Below are 26,670 nucleotides of genomic sequence, written 5' to 3'. Positions count from 1 at the left end.
GCAGTGCAAATGTGTTCACACTTGGCCCAGATTTCTCCTGAAGTTAAAGTGTAGAGGACGCAGAGTTGCAGAGGGAGCAGAGGCTCTAGGTGTAACGGCAACGCCCCCGTTGCTCCTAGAGGCTCATTTGCATATATTAAATTATCATTTTTCTCACCAACGCGTAGACATATGAACATGGGACCAACACAGATGCCTCCAGCTGCCAAGTGCACATGTAACAGGTCAGCCAGCGTCATAGGTGCAAATCTGCTGACAGATGCCATTTTGGGTACTCAAATGATAAAAAGTGAAGGTGCTGATTTAGCGCTGTGGCCCTTTCATTCTCAGGAGCAGTGGGGCCACCAAGGTCAGTCCCCCTCTGATCATAAAGACAGGTCAGCCAGTTTCATAGGTACAAATCTGCTGACAGATGCCCATTAAATGCACATAATAGAGACTACATACACAAAAGCCGACACATGGTGTCCATACCCTTTAATACTCGCCTCTATTTTTTTTTGTCTAATCTAAAACCAAACCATTACTCTTTTTTTTTTCACTACAAACTTAATACATTTTTATTAAACAACCAAAACATTTTTACAACAAAATTGATGTCACACAGTTGAAAAACTGCAAATGAACCATACAAACTAGTAAATCCCTATTAAAAGACCACTTACGGTACTATCCATATATCCGGCTTAGAGTACTTTGGTGTATTAGCTACCCCCTTTTCAAACTGCATATTTTGTTTAATTAGATTAAACAGGACAGTAGAAGAGAACACTAAACATGGAAAATGCAATTCTTCCCATTCGTCTCCTCCTATCTTTTGGTATTACTTTGCCTCATATTACAATTAAAACGTAGAAATAGAAAACTTCCGGGTGACTCAATGGATCAGCCATGTTCCCCCTCCTCCTCCCCCTGTCCTGTCTCTGACTGTATGACAACTGGCTGGAGCAGAAGCCTCCCCCCTCCGCCCTGTCTACAGTACGACAGAAATTGTTAAGCCGTGCCCCTTTGACTGAAGACAGCGATTGCAACTATATTTCTAGTTTAGTTTCACCGTTCATTTCTAGATTTCGTGTTTCCTTGGTACAGCAGCTGTGCCCGTCACAGTGTCTAATAGTAGAGATCATACGACTTAAATAGAAAGGCAGATTACAGAGCACACAACATAAATGAGAATAAGTGCTAACGTATAGACCAATTTAAAAGGGTTTTCTGAGATTTTTATACTAATCGGTGGGGGGTCTGACAACTGGGACCCCCCGACAATCACTTGTTTAAGACGGCATCAGTGCTTCTGTGAGCGCCGCAGCCTTCTCACAGCTTACCAACCATAGTGTTGTACATTTTAGGCTAGGTCTACACTACGACATTTGTCGCACGACATTTTGTTGCACCAATATCGCGCAACAATTTGTATAATGGTAGTCTATGGCGTCGCACTGCAACATGCGACATGCTGCGACTGTCGCGAAAAATCTATTCAAGATGGGTTTTTTTGCGACTGTCGCGTCGCAGTATGTCACATGTTTCAGTGCGACGCCATAGACTGCCATTCTAAAAATTGTCGCGCGACATTGGTGCAACAAAATGTAGCGCGAAAAATGTTGCAGTGTAGTTGTGCCCTGTCTGTCGCGTGACAAATGTCGTCGTGTAGACCTAGCCTTATAGCTAGGTCTACAGCCCGATTCACTTCTATGGGCCAGAGCTGCTCCTAGGTCACGTGACTGATAAACTGGCCTAGGAAAAGCGGAGAGAAGGCCACGGTGCTCACAGGAGCGCCACTGCCTTCTCAAACAGCTGATCGGCGCAGGTGCCGGGTGTCGGACCCCCACGGATCAGATACTGATGACCTATCCAGAAGATAGGTCATCAGTATTAAAGTCTCGGAGAAAAACCTTTAATTAAAAAGGTGACAGAAGAAGTATGCGCTTTTAGAAGGCACATGCACAGCTACAATCTGTAGACATGAGAAATATGGCATTTACATCCTTTTCTAATGACTTAAAAAATATTCTGAATATCTGTATATAAATGCTTTTGTTCAAAAGATCCATTTTCCTATATCAGTAGCATAAATCTCCGTAATACTTGTACACATATAAAAAGAACACACAATTAGCTGTCATTCTAGTAGCATAAACAATGGGGGGAAATAATGAAACCTCAAATGACTGTTAGAAAAATCTGATTAATAGTGCAGGTTGAGAATGTCAATCCTGCTGCCAAATGTCTTAACTCCTTATCTGCTGCCAGGAAAGAATCAATGCTGCTCAGACAGGTTACACAACCTTTTATAATAAGGTTGTCGGGAAGCATGGCCCTAGCAATCAGTGCGTCTGATATCACTCAAGTATTCAGCTCAAAGTCAAACTGGCACTTGGCTAAGGCTACTTTCACACTTACAGGGTTCCGCAAAAAAGCTTCCGTTTGTAATAATACAACGGGCAGCATCCGTTATGAACTAAAATGGCCATGACGGATCAGTCATTAAAACCATTGTAAGTCAATGGGAGACGGACCAGTTTTCTATTGTGTCCGAGAAAACAGATCCGCACCATTGACTTGCATTGCGCGTCATGCCGGATTGGTTTTGTTCCGCATCCCATGACAGACAGAAAACCGCAGCTTGCGGCAGGTTTTCTGTACGGTAGAGAACGCAACCAAACGGAACGGAATGCATTTTGGAGCACTCCGTTCTGTTCAGTTCAGTTTTGTCCCTATTGACAATGAATGGGGACAAAAACGCAATAACGGATTAACGGAAAGTTAAACGCAAGTGTGAAAGTAGCCTAAGCATTAAGAGTGGGTAAAAAAAGGTCAGGGCTGTGCTCAAAACACATTCATCTTTTCTTAGAACTTTATTAATCAGATTTTTCTAAAAACAAAAACTAAAAAAAAACAATCTATATATTAAAATGTGGAGACGCGGCTGAATCCTTGATCTTGCTTATTACACCAATATACCTGACAAGTCAAGTTATATGGTGTTCTAAAGGGGTTCTCCGACATGACACACAGATCAGCTATCCACAGGATAGGTAATAAATGACTGATTGTTTTAAGGACACTGGAGTCATTTTAGAAATTAAGATTACACACAAAGCAGTAAGAATGATAATGCACATTCTGATGGCCCTCTAGGTGGACTGCCAGGCCGTGCAGTAGGACAACCCCTTTGATAAAGATATTAGATAAATGAAAAACAATACTGTTAAAGCACCATTTGCAATAAGATTGTATTGAGAAACCCATTGGATCGGTCTCGTACATCATTTGGATAGGACTTCTTTTTTACACGAAACCTACCGCTTCCAGGACACATCTCTATCACGAGCGTATAATTGCCCATGATCGCCCAGAATCTCCATATTGAACTTCATGGTGTCCAAGTCTTACACAGTCCAGCCAGGCCATGCTCCGCTGTTACTTTAATAAAACACTGGCTTGCAGTAGGGTGGCCGCCCGGAGAAATGTAAATGGGTTCCTTAATATGCCATTAGCATACCAGGTCCATATAATGACCCTCTCTTGGTTGGGTATATAGACAGGATATTGCCATGGTCGGTGCAGTAACCGGTTACTGCATGGGACCTTTGCATCCACCAGTGAATCATGAACAAAGTGCCGTAGATATATAGCAGATTCATCTCAGCAAGGCTATAATCATTTAAAAAAAATAAAGCATTTAATTTACAGGGACAAAAAGATTACTTTCAGCCAATTATTAAAAGTTTTCAATCTAAAATGACTTGGACTGGGTAAGACAAATAAGGTCTATAATATATAAAAGGAACGACATAGAATACATTAAGAAAGGATTACATGTGCAAGACTTTGTAAAACCTACAATACTAGTGTCCTGGTACACACCGCTGGTACTGTCCGGTACAGCGTTAAGAGCCTTTCTATAGGTAACCCGTAGAAAACATGTTATTCAGATGTGCGTAATCTTCAGTGTGAGATGGTGCCCATGAACCCAAGAAGCTGCCCCCTGTAGCCATGAAGAAGTCAATCCTCACAACAATATGCACAATACGTGTTGCTCTGCTACGGGGCGGCTGCGCGTTCTTTTGGTTGCTAGATACATTCATATATAGAGGATTTCCTTCTTCATAGCTTGACGTTGTCCATATTCTTGGTCACCGCTTGTAAGTAGGCTTCGTGAATCGTTTTGAGGAAGTTAGCGTCATTCTAGAAATTAAGATTACACACAATATAGTAAGAATGATAATCTCACATTCAGTATAGATTGCACCTCAAGCTGGCTAAAACATTAGAGAACAGCATTATACTCTATCCCCTACTAAGGCTGCATCCTCATCTGCGTTCCTGTATTCCGTCAGTCTGTTCCAGCATAGCTAGACACCGCTGGGGCCCAACGGATCCTTCATGCAGCGGTATTTTTTTTTTTTTTGGCGGATGGGATACAGACTCAGTCATTTCAATGGGGCTACAAAAGATGTGGACAGCATACGTCCTTGCCGCGTCCCCGCAAAAAAGATAGAACATGTCCGATTCTTGTCCGCTTTGTGGAGAAGGATAGACATTTCTATTAAAGGGGTTGTCTCACTTCAGCAAGTGACATTTATTATGTAGAGAAAGTTAATACAAGCCCCTTACTAATGTATTGCGATTGTCCATATTGCTTCCTTTGCTGGCTGGATTCATTTTTCCATCACATGATACACTGCTCGTTTCCATAATTACGACCACCCTGCAATACACCAGGAGTGGTTGTGCTTGCACACTATAGGGAAAAGCGCAGGCCTCTCTGGTGGCTGGGACTGTGGGGGAGCACATAGGCTGGTGATTTTTCCTATAGCGTGCAAGCACGACCAATGCTGCTGGATTACAGGGTGGTCGTAACCATGGAAACGAGCAGTGTATAATGCGATGGAAAAATTAATCAAGTCAGCAAAGGAGGCAATATGGACAATCACAATACATTAGTAAGTGCCTTGTATTAACTTTCTCTACATAATAAATGCCATTTGGACTATGCCCCCACTACATTAGTAATGGTTTAAATCAGGGGTCATCAACCTCAGGCACACCAGCTGTTGAAAAACTACAACTCCCAGCATGCTCTATTCACATCTATGGGAGTGCTGAGTACTGCCAAGTGTACATGCTGGGAGTCGTAGTTTTACCAAAGCTGGAGTGTATATATTTTATTTTTTACAGTGGAACTCTATGGTGACGGACACTGTCCATGCCTGATCCTAATAGGTGGTACCAAAGGTAATGGGCTGATCTTACAGGAGGTTGATGGCTAGGTCAGCTAACAGATATTTAGTGCATAGCCTTTGCATGACTGACCTGCCTCTGCGAGTGCCACACTGTACACAATTGACATTATGCTTCTTTTCTCCCCTGGAGTGTAAAATTTATTTGGACCACATGGATTTCCATTTCGAAAACTTTCAAAGCAAATGTAAAATCTGACCACGGCCTTACCTTTATAAGATGCACCAGGGTTTCCTGAAGCTGAGGACGGCTGAGGGCTAACCCACCACAACAGGATCTCGTCCGATCTACCATGCAGTTAATGTGAGGCGGCGTCACAGCGCGTTCGTCTTGGCCACTGTGCTTTGTAGCCGATTGCTGAAACACACTGGGTGACCAGAGGACAGAGGTGGCATCAGTGGTTGTAGGTGTTCCAAACTGGGAAGCCTGAGAAGAACAGAGACAGAAACCATAGAGATGTACACAATACGCCGATAACCTTTTTTTTTTTCATGGTATTTTAGACATTTCTCCTATTTAAAAGGTATACTATATGGAGAAAAGTATTGGGACACGTCTGTAAATCCTTGAATTAAGTTGCCTCATTCATCCCCATTGCCACAGGTGTAAAAAATCCAGTCCCCGGTCATGCACTCTGCTTTTACAGACATTTGTGAAAGATCAAAAAAATTCTAATTGAATTCCGGCTTCATGGCATGGGTTTCCATGGCAGAGCAGCTGCATGCAAGCCTTATGTCACCAAACACAATGCCAAGCGTCGGATGGAGTTGTGAAAAGCATGCTACCACTGGACTCCGGAGCAGTGTTAACACATCCTGTGGAGTGACGAATCCGGTTTCTCTGGCCATCTGATGGAGAAGTCTGGGTTTGGTGAATGATAGGAGAACGTTACCTGCCGCACTACATTGAGGGAGGGACAATGCTACGGGCTGGTTTTCCAGGGGTCAGGCTAGGCCTCTTTGCTCCAGCGAAGGGAGCTCTTAAAGGGAACCTGTCACCGGGATTTTGGGTATAGAGCTGAAGACATGGGTTGCTAGATGGCCTCTAGCACATCCGCAATACCCAGTCCCCATAGCTCTGTGTGCTTTTATTGTGTCAAAAAACCGATTTGATACATATGCAAATTAACCTGAGATGAGTCCTGTCCTTGTTCTCCTGGGCGTCTCCTTCTCCTAGGCTGTAGCGCTGGCCAATCGCAGCGCATAGCTCACAGCCTGGGAGGTTTTTTTCACCCAGGCTGTGAGTTCTGTGCTGCGATTGGCCAGCGCTACAGCCTAGGAGAAGGAGACTCCCAGGAGAACAAGGACAGTCTCCTCCTACCATAACCAAGTGACGGAACATACCGGAGGACATAGCAGAAGAACGGAGCGGCGCCCAGGGATAATAGTAAGTGCAGTGAGATCCCTGGGCGCCGCTGTACAGATCATGACACTTAGTTCACAATGTTTTGCCAGATGAAAGGTCCTCTTTAAAGGGGTTCTCCGGGAATTAATAAAGTAATATTTAAGTATTTTCATTTTCTTATCAATATATTACCAAATACCTTTCATTTGTTATAATGGCTCGTTTTGTCCGGGGAGCAATCATTAGAAGAAATAAAATGGCCGCCGTCCTATTACTACACACAAAATCTGTCCTAATTACACAGGAGGACAAGTTAAAGAGCTGCGCCATCTTTCTCTCTTACTTGTCAGGGATTGTGAACCTGAATAGAGATAAGATCTTCAGATGAATCTCTGTAGGAATGGAGTTCATAAGGAGACATGAAGTATAGAGAGGAGGAAGGGATATGGCTGATGAGCAGCAGCACTTGGATGTAGTCACCATTACCAAAGTCTGTCCTGTCCATCCTCTCTGCACTTCATGTCTCCTCATGATCTCCATTCCTACAGAGATTCAGCTGAAGATCTTATCAGCTGTATTCAGGATCATAATCCCTGACAAGCAGAGCAGAGAGGAGGATGAGGCAGATCTTCTTATCTCAATCACATTTAAGCCGCTATTAGAAATTCTGCGAATATTGGTGCGGATATGTTGCAGAAACACACACAAATCCACATGGAAGGTCGTGCAGATCTTATGTGCGATCATCCGCTGGCAGCCTTAAAAGCTATGAACACCTTGGGAGGAAATTTTACGAATTTTGGGCTAAAATATATATTTTTTCTATTGGTCTTTATTTTTTTAAAGATTTTCAACAATTTCAGTTAGGGCTGCAACGATTAATCAACGTTATCGATTATAATCGATAACGGGAATCGTTGTCAACGAATACAGTTATCGAATAATCAGCCGATTTGTTGATATGCGGGCGGGAGCGGGCGGTCAGGCTCTATGCCTGCAGGTCCTTGAACTTTAAATCACTGCATCTTCTTTTACCTTACAATGACGCTCCAGTAACAGGCAGAGCAGGCGGCGGCGTAAATTCATTCATAAAGTAGGCGGAGCATGCGCTTCACGTGAGTAAGTGACGTTACGCCGCCGCCCGCTCTGCCTGGGGGATCTGTGGATGACACGTATAGCATAAGATGCTATATAGCGCCATCCCCAGATCCCCTCTCCATAACCGCGCCATCCCCAGATCCCCTCTCCATAACCGCGCCATCCCCAGATCCCCTCTCCATAACCACGCCATCCCCAGATCCCCTCTCCATAACCACGCCATCCCCAGATCCCCTCTCCATAACCGCGCCATCCCCAGATCCCCTCTCCATAACCGCGCCATCCCCAGATCCCCTCTCCATAACCGCGCCATCCACAGATCCCCTCTAAATAAACGCGCCATCCACAGATCCCCTCTCCATAACCGCGCCATCCCCAGATCCCCTCTCCATAACCGCGCCATACACAGATCCCCTCTAAATAAACGCGCCATACACAGATCCCCTCTAAATAAACGCGCCATACACAGATCCCCTCTAAATAAACGCGCCATCCACAGATCCCCTCTCCATAACCGCGCCATCCCCAGATCCCCTCTCCATAACCGCGCCATCCACAGATCCCCTCTAAATAAACGCGCCATCCACAGATCCCCTCTCCATAACCGCGCCATCCCCAGATCCCCTCTCCATAACCGCGCCATACACAGATCCCCTCTAAATAAACGCGCCATACACAGATCCCCTCTAAATAAACGCGCCATCCACAGATCCCCTCTCCATAACCGCGCCATCCCCAGATCCCCTCTCCATAACCGTGCCATACACAGATCCCCTCTAAATAAACGCGCCATCCACAGATCCCCTCTCCATAACCGCGCCATCCCCAGATCCCCTCTCCATAACCGCGCCATACACAGATCCCCTCTAAATAAACGCGCCATCCACAGATCCCCTCTCCATAACCGCGCCATCCACAGATCCCCTCTCCATAACCGTGCCATCCCCAGATCCCCTCTCCATAACCGTGCCATCCCCAGATCCCCTCCATAACCGTGCCATCCACAGATCCCCTCCATAACGGTGCCATCCACAGATCCCCCATTCACAATTTGTTTTAATATGGCCTTTGAACATAATTTTTCAAGTAAAATCATATAAACCCCTTTTTTTTGTTGTCATTTTGGTGTTTTTTCCCCCCGATTAATCGATTAAATTATCGACAACTAATCGATTATTCAAATAATCGTTAGCTGCAGCCCTAATTTCAGTGCTTCTGCAAACTATCTGTTTCATAGATTTGTCAGGCAGCTGCTCTTATGTTGTGCAGATATGGCCAGCATGGCGGCTCAATGGTTAAAGGCTATGAACAGCATTGGACGCAGTTGTTTTTTAATCATTGCATTTTACTCAACGTGGGCTCAAATCTTTTTTTTTTATTGATCGTTATTAAAAATTCTAAAAATTTTCTGTTCTATAGCCCTCACTTTCAGTGTATCTGCAGACTACCTTATTTTGTGTTTTGCAGAGGCTCCATCAGGCAGCTGCCCTGACAGCACCTTATCTCTGAACTCCCAACAGCTCAAACTCTTATTTAAGTCATATTCTTATCACTTTGAGAAGAATTTAGCCATGAGTGTTTTTGAGCCGTCAGGAGTTCAGAGATCAGGGCTACACACGAGAGCCATCAGTGCAGCTGCCTGACGGAGTCTCTGTAAAACAGAAATCAAGAGAATCGGCAGATACACTGAAAGTGAAGGCTACAGAACAGAAAACGTTTTTTGTCCAAAATGAGTAAAATGCAATGATAAAGAAAAAAACTACATCCAAAGCTGCTCACAGCCTTTTAACCATTGACTCACCATGCAGGCAATCCCTTTATACCATGGAGGTATCTCTCAGATGTCTTCGAATCTCTACATTGCACAGCCACTTGCACAACTAATGATTTTCAACACCGAAGAGTCTAAATATATAAATGGCTGCAGTGTAAATTATTTGGGAATACATATCTTTTCTCAGAACTAGCACAGATCTGGGTACAGCAGAATACAAAATATATTTTGGGGAAGCGAGCGCTCCAAATAGAAAATCAGCATTTACGAGCACTCTGATAATATTTCTCTGTGCTCCAGACAATTCTTATAGCGGATTAGTCCCAGAAGGCCTCACGTTCTCTCTTGCTCATTCAATGCCAACATGCAAACTCTGCCAGTGATCTTATAAGACATGTTGGCACAGCTGCCAATGCTCAAACTTTGTTATCACTATAAAGCCAATACTTACTGCTACCGCCTTGGATACACCCAAGGGCTGGGCAAATGTTTCAGGTGCTCTCTTTTCATGCGCATTCTACAGACAAAGAAGTAAAAATAAAATGTGTGTATGCCAAGAGATTAGGGAAGATGAAGAGATTGTGTTGCATAGAGCTGAATCATGCAAGTCGTGCAGGAAATGCTGGCATCAGATGGTGGATCAAATATATATGCCCCAAGAAAACATTACTTCTAAACCAGGTCCCTTGTAGGTAGCTGGTCATATACTTGAAGGGGGTTGTGCAGGGGGGTTTTATATTGACAACCTATCCTCAGGAATCCGATCATCAATATCTTATCGGTGGGAGTCCAACATCCCACCGATCATGCAAGAATATCTTATCAGTGGGGGTCCAACACCCCACCGATCATGCAAGCTCTACTTCCTCTTCATTACACTGCCCGTCGTCTCAGAGAGCACAGTGTAATTGCAAGTACTTGCTCCATTACTTGAATGGAGCAAGTACCTGCAATTACACTACACCACCGCTGCAAGGTTGACGACGTGAAGTGTGATGAGGATAGGTCATCAATATCAAACCTCTGCATAACCCATTTTATGTGCATGGACCAGGACAGGAACCCCCAGACTCAATGGCGCTTAAAGCTTCGATATTGTCTGACCCGTTACATGTGCGTTTGGCAGCTGAAGGCATCTGCATTGGTCCCATGTTCATATGTGCCCGCATTGCTGAGAAAAATGGTTTTAATATATGCAAATTAGCCTCTAGGAACAACAGGGGCGTTACCATTACACCTAGAGGCTCTGCTCTCATCATCACTCCTGGTTCTGTCAAGTGCAGAGGGTGGGGCAGTTGCAGAGAGAACAGAGCCTCTAGGTGTAATGGCAACGCCCCTGTGGGAACATGGGACCAACACAGATGCCTTCAGCTGCTAAGCGCACATGTAACATAGGTACAAATCTGCTGACTGATGCCCTTTAGGGCTCATGCACATGAACATAATGGCTCAGTGCCCATGCTACAGACCATAAAAGGCAGGTGCACAACATACCGGCACTGGCCGTGTGCACTCCGTGGTGCCAATTGACTTAAATGGGATCGAAGATAGTACTTAACCTATTTAGGAGCAGAGGCACGGATTGGAAGCCCATGGGAGCACTACCAAGTGCTTACGTAGGCTTTCGGGTCCGTGCCGCCACATTGCAAAAGGATAGAACATGTTCAAGTCAACGGGTCCACATCCGCAAAATGAGTGCACACGGCCAGCGCCGATGCGGTCCGCGGCACAGGAAATGGATTCCACAAAGATTACAGCCGATCCCTGGCGATTCCAGCAGGGAGCATAATGTGATCAGTTTCTTGCAGAGTCATCTTTTTAACTTTTAAAAGGTATTGCCCAAAGCGGAAAACCCTTGTAAGGGTCCATTCACATGTCTGTATGTGTTTAACGGATACGCAAAACACGGACACAAGGAATGTGCGTTCCGCATTTTGCGGACCGCACATCGCTGGCACTCTCATTGAAAATGCCTTTTCTTGTCCGCAATTGCTGACAAGAATAGGACACGTTCTTTTTTTTTTGCGGAATGGAAGTGCGGATACGCAAATGCGGACAGCACATTACGGCCCCATTGAAAATGAATGTGTCCGCACCTGTTCCGCAAAATTGCGGAACGGATGAAGACCCATTTTGCAGACGTGTGAATGGACCCTTAGGTTGTGCCACAGCCATGCTGGTCCTCTATTTTACCCATGAGGCATGCCAAAAACACAGGAAAGAAACAGAACTTCATTCTTTGGGCCACAAGTCTCATGCTAAATAGCCATAAAGCAATGATCGGGGGGGATCTGTACATAAAGGTCATCTGTCAGCAGTTTTGTCCCTATGACACTGGCTGACCTGTTACATGTGCGCTTGGCAGCTGAAGACATCTGTGTTGATCCAATGTTCATATGTGTCCGCATTGCTGAAAAAAATTATGTTTTAATTTATGCAAATGAGTCTCTGGGAGCAACAGGGGCGTTGTCATTACACCTAGAGGCTCTGCTCTCTCTGCAACTGCTGTGCCCTCTGTACTTTGATCGACAGGGCCAGGCATAATAACGTATACAATGCCTGGCCCTGTCAATCATTTCTCGGTAATGCGGGCACATATGAACATGGGACCAACACAGATGCCTTCAGCTGCCAAGTGCACATGTGACAAGTCAGCCAGTGTCATAGGTACAAATCTGCTGACAGATGTCCTTTATGTGCAGAGACCCTCACCAATAAAAAGATAGGCCAGTGATGTATGATTTTATTACTCCCATTCATTTCAATGGAGACAGATTACACATGTACGGCCTGCTCTTACACCGTGCACTAGGACTGGTTGTGCTCCTGGCACTTGGTCCCTCGCCTTGTAATGATTAGGCCCACTGTTTCACACTATACCTGGAGAGGTCCTGATGGCATGCCTTTCAGAGAACTGTCTTTGAAACTCTCTGGTGTCGCCAGCTGGTTGGTTGAGCAGGCAAATTTTGGTGCCATTATGGTTTTGTTCATGGTCGGAGATGGCAACGTGCTGACCTGTGGATTCAGCTTTAGCTTCTGCAGGAGATCTACATTTGGATGAGAGGTGCTGGAAAAGCTGCTGCTTCGGATAGGGGCCAACGGCGGTAGGATAGGTTGAGTCTGGGGGGCGCTGCCGACATCTGAAACTGACTGACTCATAAGGGGAGACATTTGTCTGGTGTGTATCAAGCTGGAGTTAAGTGGGGCGGATGTGCTCAGGATTTCAGATGACGGGCCAAGACCGGGGCTTGCACGGCCAGGGAACGTATTCACTTTCTGAGAGTCCAATTGTGTCACAGGCCCTGGAGGAATCACCGCAGGTGCCAGACAGGCCGGGTGACTGAAATCACTAGCGCTGCAGTTAAAGCTTCTCGCTTCTGCCTTCACGATCACCGGCTGTATGGGTTTTGATTGACAGAAGACGTTGCATTCTTCTACATCGGGGAGGAAGAGGTCTTTGATCTCCTGTGTAGGGTATGCGGCTGTATGCTGATCTTTCAGTAAGGAGGTTCCAAAAAGTTCTTCCACCGTCAGATGTTTTTGCACAGTGTGGAAAGACTGAAAAATAAAAAATATTAAAACCATTGTACAAACCATTTCCTAGCTAAGCTCCGTTTGGAGCCACTTTAAATTCTACATTAGGGATCTGTGCCTATATCCGGATGCCAGCGCCTGCAGGACAGAGGCAGACCTGCATGGTTTTAATCTAAGTTATTACCGAGATCTATTACATTCCATTATAGGGAAATCCTAAAGAAGTTTTGATTAATGATGTATGTGATAAGAAAATTAAAAAATTAAAAAACAGAGGTAATTTTTGATTTGACCAAAATAGCACCGCTGTCATCCATGGGTTGTGACTGGTATTGCAGGTTCCCGCTAGTTACTTGAATACGGTTGAACTGCAATATCGGTCACAGCCTATGGGCAAGAGTGGCATAATTTTTGGAGGAAAAGGGGTTGATTCTTTTTTTCTTCTTCTAATTTTTATACCTTTTTTTACTTTTCCGTTCACATAGCCGTGTGATAGTTTCCTTTTTTGTTTTGTTTTGCAGGATATGTTGCATTTTTTAATGGCACCATTTACTTTACCATATCACATACTGGAAAATGGGGGGGGGGGGTCTTTGTGGGTGAAAATAAAAAGGTTGCTTTTGGGTTTCGTTTTTATTGGTGCAGGTCAGTATGATTACAGTGATTTATGTTGTTTTTCTTATGCTTTACCAAGTTTAAAAATATATTTTTTTTTACTTTGGGATGCAATATTCTGACACCAATAACTTTTTTATATTTCCATCCACAGAGCTATGTGAAGGCTTGTTTTTTCAGGGAAAATGATATAAAAAAAATTTATGACAACATTTAATTTACCATATCGTGTACTGGAAAATGGGAAACTAAAATGGCAATTATGCCATTGTTTTTTTTTGGGTTTCATGTTCACTGCATTCACTACGTGCTACCATTTTCAGGTGACTTTTCAGAATAAGCTGTTGTGTGTGCACATGAGGACTAACACTACATCTGACCGTTGTATGACTTCTGCATTTATCACCAGTTTTCCCTTCTTCAGGATTTGTCTGTCTGTTTTCCACAAGTGGTTGGAAAATATTGCTATTATGTCTCCAATACACTGCACACAGAGAGGAGATCCTGCTTTACTATGTCTCTGTAGCTCCCCCTCAGAAGCAGCAGCATGGAGGTCTTTATTCAGCAGTACTGAGCAGTGTAGCTGTGCATTCAGCACTGAGTTGAGACACTAAAACACTTACTAGAACCTTCAGCAGTATCCCTGTGTGTCTCCCTCCAGCAGCACACTTCCCTCTCCATAGACTTCTATGGAAAGCATGTAACCCTATATCTCAGTAAGCTGACAATTCGTTTAACCTCTGAAGATGGATTTTATTAGTGAATGATAAGTGCAGGAGCCAGGGGGAAGAGAAGTCGTCGTTCATAAGTGGAGAAAAAGGCATAAAGAAATATTACAAAGTTTCTTGTATTTGCTTGTACTATTGATTTATGCAGTTTGTTGAAATAACCGTGACCATCTAAGCACATACTCATACATTTAAGCCAGTTTCGATCATCATGTGACACAAATGGCAATTACATTAATGGGATTTTATTTCATTCAGGGTTTTTTTTTTTGCCATTTATTTCATTACGACACAGATGGTAAATAGGTGAACTTGGCTCTATTTGTTTGTGAGGTGCGCAGCAGATGAACACTTAGTCAAATATTTATCAGATCTGGGCACATAAATGAATACATTTAAATGTGAGGTTAGCAACATTAGGTTCTATTAAAGTAGCGCTAAACATCAAGGTGCTGTAACCACATTCTCCAGTAGATGGCGCAATCATACTACATTTGCTCATATGACAGCTCCCAATGAATAGGTACACGTGCTGCGTCATGCACTGCTAATACATCGAGATACCTGTGAACTCCATATACACGACTCACAGATTAAACCTCCCTCTCCTTGTCAAAGCAGGAGATGTAAAGCGGGGATTCACAAGTGCATTTGTTTAGATAACCCATATAGAGTAATGAAAATGTTCTGGGCATATGGCGAGACTCCACACAATTAGATAACAAGCAGGCGACAAACGCACAAAGTGCAGACCACTGTCTGCTAATTGCAGGCTCCTAATTAAAGCACTCGGCGTTTGCATAGTAAAAATCATATTCTTGTGAGGAGCAGAAAAACCTCCCACGGTGTAAGTACATTTCTGATGTTATAGTTTTGCTTCACAGCATATGGTTCAAATTGGCTTGTACCAAAAAGATTTAATTAAATAAAAATATTGCTGGAAATGCGTGAGCACAGACATTTCAAGCCATTTAGTGACCTGAGAAAAATCTGAAAAATATATCCTTTACCCATAACAGGGGGCCCAACTGAAGAGACCAATGGGGTCAACATACCGAAAAATGAGTAAGTAACATGAGCTAATTTAGCACTTTGTGTCGTACTTTTAGAGAAGCATACCGTCCCATGAGGCAAGCAGAAGATGGACCCTGGAAGAAACTTCCCCAATGGGGATTCACTGGTACCTTCACAGATTATCAGTTCACTTAGAGATCACGTTACAAAAGCTGCCACTAGAAATCAATGGAGAGGGAACGGGGGAGCAGTATTCGGGAGCATCTGCAGAAAGAGAGGAGCAGACACACCAACGTTGCTGCAGCTTCTAGTAAGTGCTTTGTGTCACCCCAAAGATGGATTTACCCCAACGCTGCTGTATCACCTCCTTCATTCTACTGCTTAATGGGTATGCTGCACAGAAAAATGGGAGCAGGATCGACCCTTTTCTCCGAGTGTGGGAGACATCATAGCAGCTAGTCTCCCACCCATTAGCTCAATGAAACCAGAAAATTAGATACACAGTATCTCAGAAAAGTAAGTACACCCCTCACATTTTTGTAAATAATTATTATATAATATAATTATTATTTTATTTCATGGGACACCACTGAAGAGCTGACACTGTGATACAATGTAAAATAGTTAGTGAACAGCTTGTAGAACAGTGCAAATTTGGGGTGTCCTCAAAATAACAACACACAGCCATCAATGTGTAAACCGCTGGCAACAAAAGCGAGTACACCCCTAAGTGAAAATGGTAAAATTGTGCCCAATTAGCCCTTTTCCTTTCCCTTGAGTCATGTGACTCAGTGTTAAAAGGTCTCCAGTGTGTTAAATTTGGTGTTCTCGCTCTCACAATCTCTTGCGCTGGTCACTGGAAGTCCAACATGGCTCCTCATGGCAAAGAACTCTCTGAGGAGCTGAAAAAGAGAATGGTTACTCTACATAAAGATGGCAAAGGCTATAAGAAGATTGCCGACACCCTGAAACTGAGCTGCGGCACGGGGGCCAAGACCAGACAGCGGTTTAACAAGACAGGTTCCACTGAGAACAGGCCTCGCCATGGTCGACCACAGAAGTGGAGTGCACGTGCTCAGCGTCAGATCCAGAGGTTGTAGGAGTGCTGCCAGCATTGCTGCAGAGGTTAAAGGGGAGGCGGGGGGGTCACTTAGAGCAGAAAGTAATGTACAAATGCTGAAACACAATCTAGAACTGATGGACATCCAACAGGCAGAAGAACCTCTGCAGCGCAATAAGCTTCTTGTCCTACAAGGAAGGACCACCACTCTCAAAACCTTAGTATCAAGACTTATAACTGTACAGATCATTTCATCTCTTAACCTTGTCCTTTTTGTGCCGAAGCAGAAGCTCACGCTCACCTTTACTAGGAAGGAACAAGCTCTGATCAATTATTAAAGGTGACACGTCAAAAAGACTCTAAAAATGGAGAAAAACTAAATGCTAAACAACCCTACTTAAGACATCCTATTACCCACGTGCGAAGATTAACCCTATACACACACAACCTGCATCTCCAATTATCAGCCATTGTTTTCTGTAACAGCCATAGATGAACTGCTACAGGCGGTGGGGTGTTTGGTATGGACATTATAGGAGTATTCTAGTTTGTACAGATATCTGCTTTCAGATCTTCATCTCCTAGAAGTAACCAATGAAGGTTCCTATTACCTGACTGCAAACAGAGACTTCGAAATTCACAAGGAGTTGACACACAGTATATTATGGAACAAAGTATCTACCCAAAGGACAATTAGCTTTATTGGCGGAGACCCTAATATCCCTTCAACCTTGTAGCCATTATTCACTTAGGGCTCGTTAACATGCAGTGACACATAGGTGGGCGTATGATAATCCCTTGCTTTCACACCACCATCAGATCAGTGAGAACAAAAAAAAAAATAATGAAAAAAAACTATTGAAGGCTGTATTACAGAGAAAATTCCAACCAGAAACACTATTTCTAGGGGAGAATATAATGCTGCAACGACTGCACACAGACCCTTACTGACGCCATGTGCTCTGTGCACACCACTTTGCCGCGCACATAAGGCTTGAAATGTACTTTCTAGCTCCATAAAATGTTTTACCGAGACCGCATACACACAACCGTCTTTTTGATCCACGTGTGATACACTTTTTTTGCGGATTGCACACACATGGACCCATTCACTTCTACGAGTCCCAAAAAAAAAAAAAAAAGACTGCTTATTGGTGGTAGTGAAGGATGTCGGACCGCAGCCGATCAGATAGATCAGAGGACAGACCATCACTTGTAAAGGAATAGACAACCCCTTTAAGAATTTGCCCACAAAAAAACAAGTGGCCATAGACAGATGCATGCTGTTACAGAGACAACTGCTGGTCTTCGAAACTCTGCTGGTCCAGACCATCCCAGGTATGATCCTTCCCTTATCTGGGGATTTCTTTTTCCATTCATACTGACATGTACAAAACGCTGTAGATCTTAAGAAATAATGAACGGCTCTTCCACATCCCTCTACTCAGACCAATAAATCAGAAAAATATACTAAACTGCACACCTTATCTTGAGGAGCAGAAGAGGAGACATGCTCTGGTAGATCCAAACTTTCTGTCTTCACAAGAGGGGCGTTCTTAAGGACACCGGAGAAGGAATCATTTCCTTGACCCTAATAAAACAAAAAAAGGACGCAGAGTAAGATTTGGCAGAATCTTAGGCTGTAATGTGGACACATTTAGCATCTGTATCACGGCTGAATTTACTTACAGTTTATTGCGCCAAACTTTAATGGTCATTAACGTTGCAACAAACAGGCACAGGTGAATGTAAGAAACTTTGTAATATATCTTATCAGTGAAAAAAGCTTCTTTCTCCCTTTAGCAGCTCACTCCTCCTCCCACCTCTCCATCGACCGCATGCATCCTTCAGTAAGCTGACAGTGTCTCCTCTATGAAGACAGACTTAGCAGAGAATGCTAGTCTGGTAGTGGGGAGAAAGAGGCATCTTTCTCTGATTTCATATATTACATCTGTACCATTGATGCATCCAAAGCTTGCTGAAAGCCGGAATTAGACTTACCGGTAATTCATTTTCCACGAATCCACCATGACGGCCCAGAGAGATTGACCCCTGACCTCTGTAGGGGCAGGAACAGAGATAGGTTTAAAAGGACCCCTCCCACCACCATTCACCAGTGAGTTCCAGATTATAGTGCTACAATCACCAGTTTACAAGTGAGACAACTCAAAGTGTTGTGTTTTTTTTTTTTTTTTTGGTATTACCTCATACCAAGGTTTTTTTTTTTTTTTTTTTTTTTAGGGCGGGATATCATGCCGTCATGGTGGATTCGTGGAAAATGAATTACCGGTAAGTCTAATTCCGGCTTTCCACTTCACCACCATGACGGCCCAGAGAGACATAACAGATTATATATGAACTAGGGTGGGGCAACGGCCTGAAGGACCTTGCGACCAAATGCGAGGTCGGAGGACCTGGATAAGTCGAGCCTATAATGTTTAATGAAGGTATTAACATTAGACCAGGTAGCAGCCTGGCATATTTGATTTAAGGAAGCTCCTGCCCTTTCAGCGAAGGAGGCAGATACCGCTCTTGTGGAGTGAGCCCGAATGACCTCTGGACAACTGATGCCCTCGATCTTGTAGCAGTCTGTAATAGTCTGTCTTACCCAACGGGCAATGGTAGATCTGGAAGCTGTCTTCCCTTTATTCCTACCACCGAAGAGCACTAATAAGTTGTCCACCTTCCTCAGGTTCTTAGTGACCTCTAGGTATTTTAGTACTGCTTGTCTGACGTCTAGCGTATGGAAACGTTCCTCACCAGAATTTTTAGGATCTACACAGAAGGAGGGCAGAATGATCTCCTGGTTCCTATGGAAGTCTGTTACTACCTTTGGCAAAAATGTAGGGTCTAGCCTCAAGGTGATACGGTCCTCCTGTACCATGAGATATGGTTGTCTTATTGACAATGCCTGGATCTCACTCAGTCTTTTTGCTGATGTTATGGCTATAAGAAAAGCCACCTTATGAGAAAGATTCTTCAGGGAACTTGCGTCCATGGGTTCATAGGGTGGACCTGCGAGTCCTCTAAGGACGATGTTTAAGTCCCAGGTAGGCATCCTCGATCTGAGGGACGGTCTTAGTCTGGCTGCAGACCTTAGGAATCTTTGGATCCATCTATGGCTGGCCAATTCGGAATCGAAGTAGGCGCTAAGTGCTGAGACCTGGACTCTCAGGGTAGAAGGACTTAACCCTAACTCTAGTCCCTTCTGAAGGAAATCCAGAATCTTCTGTATATTTGGTCTGGTTTGATCTGGGGCTTCGTCGCCCGACCAGGTGCAGAATCTTTTCCAGATCTTGAAATAAATGGAGTTAGTCACCTTCTTTCTGCTGGCCTTTAAGGTAGATATAACACCCTCAGAGAGACCTCTCTGCCTTAGGAGGTTGGACTCAGGATCCAGGCCGAGAGGCTGAAGATTTCCAGATGGGGATGGAGAACCGGCCCCTGGATCAGGATATCCTTTCTCCTTGGGAGAATAAATGCTTCCTGTGGAGAGAGTTTGGTTAGGATCGAGAACCAGCTCCTCTTGGGCCAGTACGGGGTGACCAGGATTACTCTGGCTCTGCCCTGATGATCTTCTGGAGAACCCTTGGGATTAATGGGAATGGAGGGAAGGCATATGCAAGGACCCAGTCCCAGTGCAGGGAGAAGGCGTCGATCGCTAGGGGCCCGTCCCTTGGGTTTAGGGAGCAAAAGGTTGATACCTTTGCGTTTGTCCTTGTGGCGAATAGGTCTATTACTGGAAGACCCCATCTCTGGACAATCAAACTGAAGATCTCGGCGTTTAAGGCCCATTCTCCCTGGTCTATGGTAGTCCTGCTGAGGTCTTGAACCAGACCATGCCCTTTTCTAAATTTCTTGTGTGAAGCCACCACCGGACTGAAGACTTTACGTGGCCCGGGATCAGGATCTTTTTGTCCAACGAGGTCAGATTTTTGTCCCATTTCCTTAAAAGCCAGGACTGAAGGGCTCTGTAATGGGCTTGGCACCATGGGACTGCTACAATGCAGGCTGTCATCTGACCTAAAAGGCTCATCGTTTCTCTGAACGAGAAGGAGCGACGTCTCAGGAAGGCTCTGATTGATGACTGTAGGTTCTGGATTCTTTCTGCCGGAAGGAATGTTGTTTGTTTTTCTGAATCCAGCAAAACCCCTAGGAATTTTACCCTGGTATTCGGAACTAGGGAGGATTTCTTTAGGTTTATCACCCAACCTAAATATGTCAGAAGGGAGCAGAAGATTTCTCGATCTGCTATAGACTGACCTACCGTGTTTGAAATAAGTAGAAAGTCGTCTAGATAAGGGACCACCGTCACCCCCTGAGGTCTCAGGGAGGCGACCATCTCTACCACCAGTTTCGTGAAAATCCTTGGGGCTGAGGCCAGCCCGAAGGGGAGAGCCACGAACTGGAAGTGGTGAACAGACCCCTCGTGATCCCTTACTGCAAAGCGCAGGAACCTCTGAGACTGGGAGTGAATGGGAACATGATAATATGCGTCCTTCAGGTCGATTGTACAGAGGGACGCATCCTTTTGGATTAAGGGGATGGTAGAATTTAAAGATTCCATCTTGAACCTTTTGTAGATCACAAATTTGTTTAGCCTCTTTAGATTTATGATCATGCGGAAGGCGCCCCCCGGCTTTTTTACCAAGAAGAGGCTGGAGTAGAACCCCCGCCCTCGTTGAAGTTCGGGAACTGGAATTACTACTCCTAGGTCCAGAAGATTTTGGACCTCCTTCCAGATCTGGCTGTACTGAAAAGGAGAAGGGTGGTGAGAAATCAGAAATACGTTCGGAGGGGGGGAAGATAGTTCTATTTTGTATCCAAACTTGACCAGATTTTGCACCCAGAGGCTCGGAGAAGTCTGTTGCCACTGAGCAAAATGTAGGGATAGTCTTCCCCCTATCCTGGCGTCACAGTTTCTCACCGCCCTTGTTTTGGGGATTAAGCAAGAACCCTCTACCTCTCCCCCCTTTGGGGTAACTCCAACGTCCGGTTTTTCCTTTACCACGAAAGGAACTGCTTTGGGTATTTTGACCACGAAAGGAAGGTTTCTTTTTAGGGATCCTATCCTCAGGGAAACCCCTCTTTTTATCCGTAGCCTTTTCAAGGATCGTGTCCAGTACAGGGCCGAACACGTATTCGCCCGAGAAGGCTATGGAACACAATTTCATCTTGGAAGGGATGTCTCCTGACCAAGATTTCATCCAAAGCGCCCTCCGGGCTGCGTTGGACAGGGCTGCATCCTTTGCCGAAAATCTAATTGTCTCTGCAGAGGCGTCCGCAAGAAAACCTGTAGCAGATTTTAACAAGGGAATGGAATCTAATATCTGTTCCCTAGGCGTTTTGCTGCTTAGATGATCCTCTAATTCATTCAGCCATAGGTACATAGACCTAGCGACTGAAGTAGCGGCTATGTTTGTCTTAACACTAAACATAGCCGCCTCCCAGGACCTTTTTAATAAGCTGTCGGCCTTTCTTTCCATCGTGTCCTTTAGCTGACAGGAATCCTCAAATGGAAGTGAGGTTCTCTTGTTGACCTTGGCCACCTGTACATCGATTCTAGGGACTTCGTCAAAAATTTTTGAGTCTGAAGGGTCAAATGCAAGGCGATTCCTGAATTCTTTGGATATACCCAGCTTCTTTTCTGGATGGGCCCATTCATCCATCACCATCTCCTTAATATTTTCGTTTATGGGGAATACTCTGGAGCGTTTGACCCTCAATCCCCCAAACATTTCCTCCTGAACTGTATGGGGTTGCTGAACATCTTCTACCCCCATGGTATCCCTGACCGCCTTTAGAAGGTCGCTCATCTCACTGGGAGTGAAGAAAAATTTTCTGGAGTCCTCAATGATCTCGCCCTCAGATAGGTGATCGTCTTCCTCTTTTTTAGAGGATGATGCATCCTCCTCTAAATCCTCGGAGTCAGAGGGGATGTCTGCCCCCCTGGGTCTTTTCGGTGGGCGGATCTCCCTGGTATCCTCACGGAGGGAGGCCAAAGAAGATTTAACCTCCTCCTGGATCATGGATCTGAACTCCTGCATGATTGAGGGCTGTTCATCTCTCACTATCTTAGTGATGCAATCCTTGCACAGTTTTTTTGTGTAATCCTCAGGAAGCCTGACGGTACACTGGATGCATCTGGCGGTCTTCTTAACTTTTTTTTAAAGTAAGTTTGGCCTAGCGAGAGAGAGAGAGAGGCAGCCCATTTAATTAATGTCAATCTGGTATAGGAGCAAAATTAAATGCAGTATACCAGCAGACACCACCAGGGGGAGGGGACAGTGGTTACTCTCTAAGGCACAACCTCCCCCTGTAGCCAACTAATAAGCCGCCGTGCCCAGGTGGGCTACTCACGCTAGGGCGCTCTGGAGCGGACTGCTCCTTCTGCTGTGTCTCCTTCTCCTGGTCCGACATCTCTGGTAGGAGAGCGATGCAGATAGCGCAGCGGGAAAGCTGTTAGCGTCCTTTTTATGAAAAACCATCTACTTCCGGGTTCCGGCCTGCGGCCCGGAAGTGACGTCAGACGCGCGCGACGGCCGCGAGCGTCTTTCCGGTCGGCTACCTCCGAGAGGTAGGCGACCCGCGGCATTCTCAGGGCAGGCTTCCCTCACAAGGGAGCGTGACCCCGGCGTCCCCTGTCAGCTTGAGAACGAGTCCGCCGGAGAGCAGGGGACGCATCCCTGGGTGAAAAGGAGCCACAAGGGAGGCAAGAGCACCACCGATGCGGTCACCCAGGTACTAGAAAATAATAAACGAGGTCCACTTCACCTCCCTGGAAGCCAGAGAGGACTTTACTCTGTCCTGGCCACTATAGGGGCAGGAACACACTGGTGAATGGTGGTGGGAGGGGTCCTTTTAAACCTATCTCTGTTCCTGCCCCTACAGAGGTCAGGGGTCAATCTCTCTGGGCCGTCATGGTGGTGAAGTGGAAAGTATAATTACCACTTAAGCTGCCCATACACATCAGGTAAATGTTGTCTGGGACCCCCAGAAGACGACCAGGGAGTGGTGACTACAGCCAGGGCTAGCATCACTACACTCACCACTCATTGCACTTCCTGCATATTAATGAGCAGGAGCGCTCATTAGTATTTGCTTTACAAGATGCACTTTTTTTACCCCAAAAGGGTGTGTGGGGGAAAGGCATCTTATAAAGTGAAAACGATGGTAATGGGGTCTGTGTAGGATACTCGCTGGGCATCAGCAACTGTACCGCCCGACGTGACGGGTCTTCTATCCACACCTGTTGTCATACAAAACCAAACAAGCAGAGCTTGTTAAGAGCTCATTTGCATCCCATTCTTCCCAGAATTCCAGAGGAGCATGTATGGCCTATAAGTCTCCTCACGCCGATTAAGGCGCTCTCCCCAAGGAGAGATAGTACCCCCCCCAAATCCAGACTTAAAGAGGACCTTTCATCAGAAAAAAAGTGTGTGCAATTCTTATACTACCTTATCGGGCTGCTGCCACTGATGTCCGGACGCTTTTTTTTTTTTTTTAAAAGGACCCCCGTTCGCCCGCTGTGCTCCCAGTTTGTTTCGTCGCCTCATATGCAAATTAGGCGACTTGGTTATAGTAGGTGTTGACATTTTAGTTCTGCTGGGCGCTTTTATCTCACTCAAGTTCTCGCTCTCGGTCCGGATGTCTACAAGCTCAAGTTTTCGCGAGAACTTGAGCTCCTTCTCCCTGGCTAAGAGCGGGGCGCTGCGATTGGATGCTCTCGCTGCCAGGGAGAAGATAACCGCGCCCAGCAGAACTAAAATGTCAACGCCTACTATAACCAAATGAGGCGACGAAACAAACAGGGAGCATAGTGGGTGAACGGGGGGTCCTTTTGAAAAAATAAATAAATGTCCGGACATCAGTGGCAGCAGCCTGATAAAGGTAGTATAAGAATTGCACACACTTTTTTCTGATGAAAGGTCCTCTTTAAGCCTCTCACCCAGTTAAGCCAGTACTCTCTGCTCTGCACTGATGAGGGGCAATCACCCCGAAACAGCTGTCTGCAGATGAGATGCTGGCTTGTTTAATATCAGAGTCATGTCTCAAGGCCTGTAGATGCTGGCTTGTTTAATATCAGAGTCATGTCTCAAGGCCTGTTTAAAGGGTTGAACATTGACTTGAGGGATAGCTGCCTTACATCTGGTGGCATTAGAGGCAGAGCTTGTTAGGAGCTCATTTGTATCCTTTCTTCCTAGAACTCTAGAGGAGCATGTATGGCCTATAAGTCTCCTCACAACAAATAAGGTGCTCTCTCCAAGGATAACACAATAAGGGTACATTCACACGACTGTGTGTGATCCTTTTCGTTTTGCCATCCGCAAATAATGGAACCGCGTGTCTGCATTTTGCCTTCCGTTTTTTACGGTCCACAAAAAACGGAAGGGGAAAAAAAAGAGAAAAAGATACGGAAACAAATCCACAAAAACGGATGACTGCGGACAACATACTGAACGTTGTCGGCACATTTTATTCATCCATATAAATTAATGGATCTGCATCTATTCAGCAAAATGTGGAACGGATGTGGATGAAATTATACGAATGTACCCTAAAGTACCGCACATCACCAGCACTCTCATATAAAATGTTCTATTTTTTTTTTTTTTACGGAAGTGCGGATCGGCAAATGTGGACAGCACATTCCGGCCCCATTGAAAATGAATGGGTCCGCAGCTGTTACGCTAAATTGCGGACGTGTGAATGTACCCTAAGGGTCCATTCACACGTCCGTGGTGTATTGCGGATCCGCAAATTACATATCTGCGATACACTCGGCCGGCACCCCCATAGAACTGCCTATTCTTATCCGCAATTGCAGACAAGAATGGGACATGTTCTATTTTTTTCCCGGACCGGAAGATCGGGGCCGCGCTCCGGAAATGGGGATTCAGAGAGCACATAGTGTGCTCTCCTCATCCATTCCTGCCCCTTTGAGAATGAATGCAGAACGGATGCGGACCAATTCCATGGACATGTGAATGGACCCTAATAGCACTCTGTAAAACACTGAATATATAGACTGCAAATTTTACTAAATGTTATGTTCACACTATATAAATGAATATGAGACACTAAGCAATCATATTGTTGATCAAAATCATTTGCGCCCAACCACTACAGCAAGGGGGGAAAGGTATGCAGGAGGTCACCGATGTATTGGTCAGCCTAAGGGTTTGCGCAAACTGCATCTGAACATTTTCGTTGGCGGTATGCATCAGAAAAATGACCCACCATTTTGGAAAGCTGTGAGCTATGCCTGACACTGCGTAGTCATAAAGTAGCATAAGTGTCACCCATTGCATCCAATGTACCAGGATGAAAGGCCTGCCTCGTATACCTGCAGATGCACCGCGGCAAGCAACACGTAGGGGTGGGGGGAGAACTTGCTTACAGAATGACTACTCTAATGTTATTTTAGTACGTTGTTGCATATCGGACTTGTACACATGCTATATAGAACACTGGATATATCTGGGACAGGCAATGGAAATACTAATGTGAGAACATGTTGGAAGAGGAGAAGTTTCACTAATAAGTCGGAAAAAGGAGTAGAGAAGACCACTTTAAGATGGCACCATTAAGACACTTATCCCATGCAGGATATACTGTTATCCAGGCCTCAAAATCACAAGCTTCTCTCATCCAACCCCTCACTATTCAGCAAGCACTCGTAGGAATAAACTGTACTTAGAAGTCGAGATTAAGTCACTCGGGCCCTTAATAAATCTCCCGGTGCCTTTGTGGACATGCCAGGCTGTCATCAGGGCCAATCTTGCGTGGGCGGCTCATCAGGATTATTTTATGATCCATCTGGAACACGGCAGCTAAATAAGCAGTTCTCATTACGGGCCTGTGGCTTAATTGCTAGAAGTGAGAGTGCAGGGATGTGACGGATGAGAACATGGCACGGAGGTGGAGTCCATGAGAAACCACAGGTTAACGCAGGGAAGTACAAAATATACAATCGCACACCCCAATACAGTACAGTACCAAGTCATGGTAAAGTGGTAAATATTTCAGTAATGTCCTCTATTACTAAGATGTTAAAAAGTATATTCAGCTTTTAGGAACTGCAGTGGGGGTACAGGTGCGGCCCAGGAATGAGCAGTATTTTACATGATGTTCCTGCTGCTGCACCATGTACATGCACCCTTGCATTTCCGCACTGTGCTGTCTCCATCATATAGCATTAGGGCCTGGATTGCTCCTGGACAGAACCTTGTACTGGTAAGTATGGCCTTTACAGT

General features: G+C 45.0%; 1 protein-coding gene across 2 annotated transcripts in view; it reads right to left on the bottom strand.

Moving 5' to 3' along the window:
* Positions 1-1,782: 1,782 nt before the first annotated feature.
* The window catches only part of DCP1A (decapping mRNA 1A), a 63,882-nt gene continuing 38,994 nt past the window's right edge, over positions 1,783-26,670 (bottom strand). For both annotated transcript variants that reach the window (XM_044301955.1, XM_044301957.1), the window contains 5 exons: positions 17,898-18,005; positions 12,344-13,021; positions 9,915-9,980; positions 5,458-5,673; positions 1,783-4,191 (listed from right to left, as the gene is read on the bottom strand). In XM_044301955.1, the coding sequence (XP_044157890.1) occupies positions 4,111-4,191; positions 5,458-5,673; positions 9,915-9,980; positions 12,344-13,021; positions 17,898-18,005 (1,149 nt within the window). In that variant the 3' untranslated portion in view covers positions 1,783-4,110. The remainder of the gene's footprint in view (positions 4,192-5,457; positions 5,674-9,914; positions 9,981-12,343; positions 13,022-17,897; positions 18,006-26,670) is intronic.

Source organism: Bufo gargarizans, chromosome 7 (genome assembly GCF_014858855.1).
Source record: "Bufo gargarizans isolate SCDJY-AF-19 chromosome 7, ASM1485885v1, whole genome shotgun sequence".
Lineage (NCBI taxonomy): Eukaryota > Metazoa > Chordata > Amphibia > Anura > Bufonidae > Bufo > Bufo gargarizans.
The sequence above is the reverse complement of the archived record's forward strand: the minus strand, read 5'-3'. Positions and strand labels throughout refer to the sequence as shown.